The sequence below is a fragment of the Raphanus sativus genome, unplaced genomic scaffold, assembly GCF_000801105.2.
Source record: "Raphanus sativus cultivar WK10039 unplaced genomic scaffold, ASM80110v3 Scaffold3245, whole genome shotgun sequence".
In the NCBI taxonomy this organism is placed as follows: Eukaryota; Viridiplantae; Streptophyta; class Magnoliopsida; order Brassicales; family Brassicaceae; genus Raphanus; species Raphanus sativus.
Window position 1 is genome coordinate 2,924 of NW_026618551.1, and position 8,814 is coordinate 11,737.

Below are 8,814 nucleotides of genomic sequence, written 5' to 3' on the forward strand. Positions count from 1 at the left end.
AGGAAAAAAAAAGACTTCTTATATCTGAACCAAATCGAATACTCACTGTATTTAAAACCAATTAAAAAGATTTGCAGATGAGAGATGAGGATAAAGGAGTTACTGGTGTTTTCGATGCAGCATGAAAACCTGATGAAACGGCAGTCTTGCCGTTAGGTTTCATCACAATCGCGGAGGAAGCAGTGGACTTCCCGTGTTGTTTCACAGTCCCGGAGGAAGCGACGGTCTTCTTGTTGGTGTTGCGGTCGCTGGAGACTTGAGGGTTGGCTCTGGGTTACATCGGGATGAATATCTGAGAGAATCTTATCAATTTTAATGGAAACATAAGCTAAGAAAAGAGATTTATAAATAGATAAAAAGAGAGGAAAGTGAAACAAATCCATTGAATGAGCTCAAGCAAAGGATTGATTAGAGCAGATAGTGGTGAGTACATTGAAACGGATTTGGAGAAGAGTAATGGAAGTGGAAACGATAGAAAAGTGCAAATTAGTGTCGACAAAATAAAAAGGTTATGACAGTTCCCTTACGGTAATGTATTGGTAGTTTTGGGCTTAAGCTATTGTTAGAAGCCCAAAAAATGTTCAATTTTATGATTCAAACGTGAAGGTGTGATGTGGAGAGATGAAGCTCTATCATTGGCTGGAATTAATAATCATACGTGGACACTCTATCTATGAAGCTTATTTAGCTTTTAGTAGTATATTGATCTTTATAATTAACCATCATGAAACTAACATTACTACGACTGACTTTTCCGTTGACTGTGAATAGTGTCGTTTCAACAGTAAAACTTTATACGGGCCTTAAAGTTTCAAACTCTTAAATTGTTCGTAATTGGGCCTTTAAAAAAATACGGCCCGTCAGAGGAAAACCAAAACCAAAATCATGTCAGGAACCTGAAATACAAAAGTAAAAAAGTTTTCGTCGACAAACACGCTTTCTAACCGAAGTTCCCAAAGTCTTCGATCTTATAGAAAGTCCTTTAATTTGGTCGATCCTGTAAAAGGGCAAACTCTTTTTTTTTCCGACAAGACACAAGCTTCTTCTGGTTATTCGCCGAATTATAGAAACGATGTTCAATTTCTGGTAAATACCCAAATCTTATTTTTTTGTGTATTTCGTGATTGTTCGAGACTTATGTTGGTAGCTAGCTTGTTTCGTATGCTTTCAAGATTTTCTATTTATGATAACCAAATACGTGTGCTCAGGACATTTAGTATGTTCGTTGATTAAGAAAATCTGGTTATGTAGTTGTTGAATTGAGCACTGTGTTATTGCTTTAGGCAAGGTTCATAGTTACTGGCTTGCTGCTAATAGATTTAGAACGTTGTAGTGTATTGTAGTCTTGTTACTGTTTGTATCCCCTTTATAGCATCTTTAAAGTTTATATCTTTGACATGGTTACTTGATAATGTTTGTTTGTCTTTACATCAAAGGGGATCAAAAGACCAACAAGGGCAATCACGTCCTCCTCCGGAAGTTTCTTCTTCTTCGCAGCAGCAGCAGCCATGGTACTCTCCTTCTCTAGTCAGCTCGCCAAGCTCCTCATCTCGGCCTCAAACATCTGGTCACATTCCAGCACATGTTTCACCTGGTGAAGCAGCTGGCATTATTACCTTCTTGAAAGACAAAAGGTTTGTTCTATATTCTGTGTTGTGGTTCTTGTATGCTTTCTTTTTTGAATATTTGTGTACTTGTAATGCAGTGTGGACGAGCTCAGGAAGCTTCTATCTGACAAAGATGCGTATCAGCAGTTTCTGCTCTCTCTTGACCAGGTCAAGGTCCAGAACAATGTAAGTCTTAAAAACACTTTTTAATTGTTTCTGGATAAGGACGATTGTTTGTAGGTATAAGAATGTAGCTTCTTCAGTAGTTATGTATTGAGATTATTCACTGGTGCTCATTGTTTCGGTTTTTGGTTTCTGTCCATAAGATCAAAGATGAGCTCCGCAGAGAAACATTGCAGCTAGCTAGTAAGTTCCCTGTTGTTTCATGTCATTTAACCAAAGACTTCTGTATCATCCAGAAATCTAATATTGTCATTGGTCAAAATGTAAACAGGAGACAACTTAGAGAAGGAGCCGCAGATAACGGAGCTCAGAAACCAAGTGAGTTGTACTTCCTTGTTCACTTCACCCATGTTTAAACAAGCTTTTTTTTTTTGGATATCTCTTCTTAAGAACCTTGTGTCACTCGTTTTACAGTGCAGAATCATCCGTACGACTGAGCTAGCAGCTGCGCAAGAAAAGCTTAATGAGCTGGAAAGACAAAAAGAAGAGATCCTCAAGTTCTACTCCCCTGCTTCTCTTCTTAATAAACTTCAAGGTAAAACTTATACAACAAGTTTTCAATACTTCATGTGTCATCACTTCTAAACAACAACGGTTTTTGCAGAGGCTATGAATCAGGTTGATGAAGAATCTGAAGCTCTGCAAGAGAAGTTCCTAGAGAAGGAAATTGATACAGCTGCTTTTGTTCAGAAATACAAGAAGCTGCGCACTATCTATCATCGACGTGCATTGATTCATCTTGCTGCTAAAACCTCAACCATCGGTTGAAACTATGATAACCAGTCCTTTTTTTTTTGTCTTGTGACTTATGATGTTGTAAAAGAAATGATTTTGCTGTTTACGTTCATACTATATTGATTTGACATTGAAACCAGTCTTATGTTTTTTTCTGTAATAAGAAAAAATACTACACCAAAATCTGAAATCTGTGCAATCTGATAAATGAACTTACAACAACAAATCTCAGACAACAAAAAGTCAAAGCCCAAAGGCTTCACGTTTTCTAAATAACTTGTGTCTTCATCCCTGAGTTTTTTTACTCATCAAGCAGGCCAGCTCCTTGAGTGCACTCTTTTACTCTTCCTCTGAGTTCCAATACTTGATCTCCTTACTCCAAAGTAACGCTCAATCTTCTCCATCACCTCTTTATCGTCCCCATTATCGAGGAGGAGGTTGAAGCCTTCAACATTCACATGATTTTAGTGTTTAAAAGTTCACCGAACCTTTGTTTTAATTTTTAAGCGAAATAATTGTTGAAGTTTCGGACTTTTGGATCACAATATCCTCTAGTGTCTGGAACCAGGCATTGATACTAGTGTGTTTTAAAAAGGTAAACTCTCTCTATCAAATAGAACATAACTAATAATCTTATAAACTTTCAGTTACCACTAATTCACTAAATCACCAACCATCTTGTCACTAAACATGAGCTTTAGGTAAGTGATGCTCATTCCAAATCAAAATCTGAATCTGCATCCAAAACTAAATAATAATTTCTCATTTACATGATTTAAAAAATTTGAATATTTTTGAAAAATTTATGCAACTTTTATATTGTGTTTCGGCTAATTCAAATTGTTTGAAATGTTATCAGATAATTATGACAGCTTAAATAGTTTTAATGAATTTTGAAGATTTATGTAGTAAGAACAGATAATGTGATCATAAGTATCTAATCAAAATTTTAATTTGATTATGATCACAAGTATTTGAAACTTTGATTAAAACTATATAAGTATGATTAGATAATGGATTTTTAAATGTGATCAGATAATATGATCAGTATCTAATACAAATCTTATAATAATATGATCAATATGCATAATGTGATTATAAATATTTAAAATGTGATCAGACACTCATAATACAAATTATAAATATTCATTAGAAACATCTATTATGGTATAAAGTGACGATTATTAGGTTCTGATGATAAAATGAGATTTTTTTTGATATCCCACTAAAACATATAGAAGAAATTATTTGAAAATTCATGGATTCAACAATTTTGGATTTTAAAGTAGAAGCATAAATTTTGAAACTGATTGTGTTGCATTTCTGACACTTGGTAATCAGGCAAGAAGACCTTAAGTTGTTGATATAACCAATAAAACAAGCCATATTTACCTTACATGATAAATTTTGGCACATGGTAAAATACATCACCATTGTTGGTAAGATGTAAATATAAACCTCTGAAAACATGTAATCATCAAATAAATAGTTTGTCAAAGTATCATAGTTTAAATTAATTAACAAACTATGAAAAATTACCAAACTTGGAAGCGGAAACATTAGAATGTTTAAAAAGCTCCAACCTATTTTCTGTTTGAAATGTTGTGAGTGGGAAATGTTAAGGATCAAATGTGGGTTGCTTGAGGAATGATTGCACAATTATTGTCCACTTAATATATGTCAAATGTTAACATTTGAGAGAATGAGGAGCTGTGGAAGTGGAAGAACATAAAGAGATATCTACACCACTGTAATAAAGTGTAAGCACTCGCTTTTTAAAAGCGTCAATCCATTGTCTTTACGATCTTTCTTCCAAAATTCCGATTCTTCATGAATTAGTCCTAGATTTTTTTTTCTTCTTTTACTATTCAGTTTAATATTTGTTACCAATTTCTGTCATTAATTCTAGTTTATGGTTGATATTTTAATTTTATTCTAAAGTTTCTAATGTCAATTTATTTCCAATGAAACTTTACACTATCTAAAGTTTTAAAAACTTTCATTAAAACTTTCAAAGCCAAAATAACTGATTTTATTCTTTACCTTATTTGTTTTTTTAAAGGCAATATTTCATGATTTCTAATATTTTTAAAGTCATTTCCATTATTTAAAAGTGTAAAGTTGTAACAGTTAAACTAGAGTTTAAATTTTTAACAGTAAAATTCTGATGGTTATTATAAACAATTAAAACCTTCGTGTCTTTTTAACTACTGGATTTACCTATAGAGAAACAGTTTCAATCACAAAAAATAAGTTTGAAGCCTTCAATATTAGATTTCATTAAACAAGTTGTCAAAAAAAAAGATTTCATTAAGCAAAAATTTACCAAACATTGGGGGCCAAAACTCCTCTAATGTCTGAAACTAAGTGTTGATAATACTATATTGTTCATCTCTCTCAAATAGACTTGAGTTATTTGAGCTGTGTGCCCTTAAAATCATCTTTAAAGTTTATACTTTGACGTGGTTAGAACTGACTTGATATTGTTGATTTGCTTTACATCAAAGGGGATCAAAAGACCAACAAGGGCAATCACGTTCCTCTGGAAGTTTCTTCGCAGCAGCAGCAGCCATGGTAAATGTTTTACCAGGTGAAGCAGCTGGCATTATTACCTTCTTGAAAGACAAAAGGTTCGTCTCTGTCTATGTTTTCTTATGCTTCTCTCATGTGTTGTGGTTATTGTATGCTTCACTTTTTGAATATTTCTATACTTTTGATGTAGAGTGGACGAGCTCAGGAAGCTTCTTTCTGACAAAGATGCGCATCAGCAGTTTCTTCTCTCTCTTGACCAGGTCAAAATCCAGAGCAATGTGAGTCTTAAAAACACACTAATTGTTTGTCGATAACGGCGGTTGTTTATAGCTAGTTATGTATTGAGATTATTACTGGTGCTCATTGTTTTGGTTTCTGCCCATAAGAACAAAGATGAGCTCCGCAGAGAAACATTGCAGCTAGCTAGTAAGTGCTCTGTTGCTTCATGTCATTTGGTGAGAGACTTCCCTATCATCCAGAAATCTAACGACATTCTGATGGTCAAATGTAAACAGGAGAGAACTTAGAGAAGGAGCCACAGATAACGGAGCTCAGAAACCAAGCGAGTTATCAACAACCAAAATTATTTTTCGCATTGAAACCAAACTATGTTTTTCTTTAATAAGACAAAAACAAAACTACACCAAAGTTTAAATTCTCTGTAATCTGATAAATGAAATTACAACAGCAAATCTTAGACAACAAAAAGCCAAAAGCCCCTTAAACGTTTTCTAAATAACATCTGTCTGTCTTCATTCTTTTCACTCATCAAGCAGGCCAGCTTCCTTGAGGGCACTCTTGTACTCTTCCTCTGAGTTCCAAGACTTAATCTCCTTAACTTGCGCTCCGAAGTAGCGCTCTATCTTCTCCATCACCTCTTTATCATCCCCATTCTCTAGAAGGAGGTTGAACACAGCCCCTGTCATACAAATACACAGTTTATAAGTTGATGATCATCAATGTCTAACTTGATGGTAACACCCAATGCTCACCTTTACGACCAAACCGACCAGCTCTTCCAACTCTGTGAAGGTAAACCTCATAATCTGGCTCCCCGGTTTCATATTTAGTAGGCATGTTATAGTTGACAACCAAATTCACCTGCAAGTATTTCATAACCGAGCAAGAGTCATTTAACCAAGAAGCATTTTAGGGGAAACAACAAGATGAAAGCAATAGGGTTGAAGAATAATTTACCCGTTGCTGGTCAAAACCTCTTGCAAGGACATCAGTTGCAATGAGGACTTGAGTAAGGCAGTCTTTGAACTCCTTCACTATCTTATCTCTCTCCTCTTGACTCATGCTACCATGAACACTTGTGACGTCATACCCCATTTCCGCAAGAGCTTTGTGCACTTTGCTTGCTGACACCTTCGTTTTCACAAATATTATGGTCTGGCCAATATCCCCCAGCTCCATGATCTGATCCTTGATGACTTCAATCTTGTCTTGCTCCTTTGGGCAAACCACTTTGTACTGTTTTACTGAGTCCAAAGCTAGATCCTCTCTTTTTACAAAGAGTTGGTTAGCGCTCTCGACTGTCCTCTGAACAAAATCTTTGACAGTTTCGTTAAACGTTGCCGAGAACAGAAGAACCTGTTAAGAAAAGAGGCCAAGAACACAAGCACGTAATCAATTTTAGCATAAGAAAGTAAAAAGCAAAAGAATTTCGTTCAAACTGAGACTAACAACCATGTCGAAAATTAAATAACACAATACATCTTTCTAACAGTAGGCACAGATTCATCATCAAACTAACACGGAGATATGTCTTACTAACATAACGGGCTCTATACAATAAGAGACACAGCTGATGTCTATATTCATCCTACTTATTGTATAGAAGGGTATAATGGTAGTTATGGCCACTAAATATCTATATTCATCCTACTTAAGGTTCACGAGCCATGACAAAACCAGACAAGAGTTTTACCATACCTGGTAATTGGGATTAACTCTCTTAATGTCTTTCATTATCCTCAAAGAATCATCCCTAAAGCCATCCTGCAACAACAATGCAATCCCAGATATCAACATATGAAGGGAAAATATGGTCAAATTATAAAAAGATTAACAAGGCCAACTAAAACAAAAATTAAATAGCATACCGTAGCAAGCATATGGTCAGCCTCATCGAAAACCAAAATCTTCAAATGATTTAGACCAAGTTTCTTAAACGCCATCCACTTTTTAAGTGTCCCAGGGGTGCCAATCACAACTTGGGCAGACACAGGTGCTCTTCTTGCAAAGGTTGCACCTTGATTCGACTCAGGGACAGCAACTTCAGCAGTGATACCAGTAAACTTCCCCATCTTCTGAAGAACTTCCATATTCTGTCATTCATTTAAACAATCATTAAACAATCAATGACTCTCAGATCATTAGCCAGTACTAGTAGACTAACTAAACAAAACCTGGTTTGCTAATTCTCTGGTGGGACAAATACAAAGAGCTTGAGGCTGTCTGAGACTGGGGTCAACACGACTGAGCATCCCAAGAACGAAACAGGTAGTCTTGCCAGATCCATTATGGGCCTGGGCAATGAGATGCTTATGAGGCGGTGTGATGATCATAGGCAAACTAATAGCTTGGATCTTGCTAGGTTTCTCGAACTTCATCTCCACGTACAAGCCTTTCATCAACTCAGGTGACAAGTTCAAATCTTCAAACCTACTCGCTGATGTATACGGTGTGTCACCTGACGTAACCTACAAAAAAAACGACTCAAAATTAAAATCAATCCTAGATTGATTGTAAGATCATCAAAGAGATACTTTTGCATCAAACCCATCAAGAAAAACCTAAACTTGTTTCCAGTAAAACACAGATCTAAGCTACTTGCTGATGTATGACGAAACAATCAAAAATCCAAACATAACCCTAAACTGATGTCGGGATCATCGAAGAGATACTTTTGCATCAAACCCATCAATAAAAACCTACACTTTTTGACAGTAAAACACAGATCTAAGCTCGATTGGGGGATAGTAAGAAGTAGGTACCGCTTTGATGTTTGAGTCTTCGGGTTCGTCAAGGATAGATTCATGTTTCTCTTCTTCCTTGATACTTAAAGAGTTGAGCTCCGAGACTGCGTTTGCTTCCTCTTCGTCGTCATCCTCAACATCGCCCCACTTTGTCTTCTCCGTTGTTGTTGTTGTTGTCGTGGGCTCTGTGTTCTCGCCGGTGATTGATGCTTCTACGGAGGATGAAGATGCTTCACCGGTGGGGAGTTTGTCTATAGTGTCGGCCATTCTGTCGGAAAAAGAAAATTAGAAACCGAAATCGAACTTTAATCGTTAAAAAAAAAAAAAAACTTCAATCGTTTGGTGAAAGAGCTGAGAGATAGCAAAATAAACCTTTTTAAAGTAAGGGATCTAGGCTGAGAGTAAGATAATCAGAAGAAGAGAAGAGCAGATTGTGTTGAGTTCGTGGGTGCACGATCACGCTCGGCTGGCCGCTTCGGTTTGGAGCTATAAAGCCGGAATCAAGCTTTGTTTTCAAGCTACTAGAAAGGAAATAACCGACTTTGCCTTTTCTTACGATTCGGTTTAATTTATCATTTCCAATTTCCATCGGTTTACTGTCCTTTTTTAACAACTGGTTTTTAGTTTTTTAACAGAACTGGATTCTGACCCACGCGGATGCGCAGAATTATTTATATTTATAATTTATACTTTATCATTAAATTTTTATGATATGATGATATTTTACAAATTTTGGTTCGTCTCCAGATTATGCTTTGTTCTTTTTTGGTTTC

At 35.9% G+C, this 8,814-nt stretch overlaps 3 protein-coding genes across 3 annotated transcripts; 2 read left to right on the forward strand and 1 right to left on the reverse strand.

Annotated features, from left to right (window-relative positions):
* The first annotated feature begins 902 nt into the window (after window positions 1-902).
* Window positions 903-2,664, forward strand: LOC108851495 (vacuolar protein-sorting-associated protein 37 homolog 1). The gene is made up of 7 exons (XM_018624932.2): window positions 903-1,086; window positions 1,437-1,634; window positions 1,706-1,793; window positions 1,934-1,973; window positions 2,062-2,108; window positions 2,205-2,325; window positions 2,395-2,664. The coding sequence occupies exons 1-7, from the start codon at window positions 1,073-1,075 to the stop codon at window positions 2,556-2,558; spliced, it is 672 nt and encodes a 223-aa protein (XP_018480434.1). The 5' UTR covers window positions 903-1,072; the 3' UTR covers window positions 2,559-2,664.
* A 2,238-nt stretch (window positions 2,665-4,902) lies between these two features.
* LOC130506443 (vacuolar protein-sorting-associated protein 37 homolog 1-like) lies at window positions 4,903-5,780 on the forward strand. Its single transcript, XM_057001090.1, has 4 exons — window positions 4,903-5,155; window positions 5,248-5,335; window positions 5,444-5,483; window positions 5,573-5,780. Exons 1-4 carry the CDS (start codon window positions 5,097-5,099, stop codon window positions 5,677-5,679), a joined length of 294 nt encoding a protein of 97 aa, XP_056857070.1. The 5' UTR covers window positions 4,903-5,096; the 3' UTR covers window positions 5,680-5,780.
* On the reverse strand, window positions 5,653-8,573 carry LOC108855716 (DEAD-box ATP-dependent RNA helicase 38). The gene is made up of 8 exons (XM_018629597.2): window positions 8,414-8,573; window positions 8,060-8,309; window positions 7,472-7,765; window positions 7,166-7,390; window positions 6,996-7,061; window positions 6,255-6,653; window positions 6,050-6,158; window positions 5,653-5,976 (listed from the first exon to the last, which is right to left on the reverse strand). The coding sequence occupies exons 2-8, from the start codon at window positions 8,306-8,308 to the stop codon at window positions 5,819-5,821; spliced, it is 1,500 nt and encodes a 499-aa protein (XP_018485099.1). The 5' UTR covers window position 8,309; window positions 8,414-8,573; the 3' UTR covers window positions 5,653-5,818.
* Between the last annotated feature and the right edge of the window lie 241 nt (window positions 8,574-8,814).

Excerpts from the sequence above, each read along its gene's own strand:
- LOC108855716 (XM_018629597.2), bottom strand. The coding sequence starts at position 8,308 with ATGGCCGACACTATAGACAAACTCCCCACCGGTGAAGCATCTTCATCC. Across the intron at positions 6,654-6,995 it reads GAGTTAATCCCAATTACCAG|GTTCTTCTGTTCTCGGCAAC; the intron begins GTATGGTAAAAC and ends TTTTCTTAACAG. Across the intron at positions 5,977-6,049 it reads TGGTCGGTTTGGTCGTAAAG|GGGCTGTGTTCAACCTCCTT; the intron begins GTGAGCATTGGG and ends TTTGTATGACAG.
- LOC130506443 (XM_057001090.1), top strand. The coding sequence starts at position 5,097 with ATGGTAAATGTTTTACCAGGTGAAGCAGCTGGCATTATTACCTTCTTG. Across the intron at positions 5,156-5,247 it reads ACCTTCTTGAAAGACAAAAG|AGTGGACGAGCTCAGGAAGC; the intron begins GTTCGTCTCTGT and ends CTTTTGATGTAG. Across the intron at positions 5,484-5,572 it reads AGAAACATTGCAGCTAGCTA|GAGAGAACTTAGAGAAGGAG; the intron begins GTAAGTGCTCTG and ends AAATGTAAACAG.
- LOC108851495 (XM_018624932.2), top strand. Across the intron at positions 1,635-1,705 it reads ACCTTCTTGAAAGACAAAAG|TGTGGACGAGCTCAGGAAGC; the intron begins GTTTGTTCTATA and ends CTTGTAATGCAG. Across the intron at positions 1,794-1,933 it reads AGGTCAAGGTCCAGAACAAT|ATCAAAGATGAGCTCCGCAG; the intron begins GTAAGTCTTAAA and ends TCTGTCCATAAG.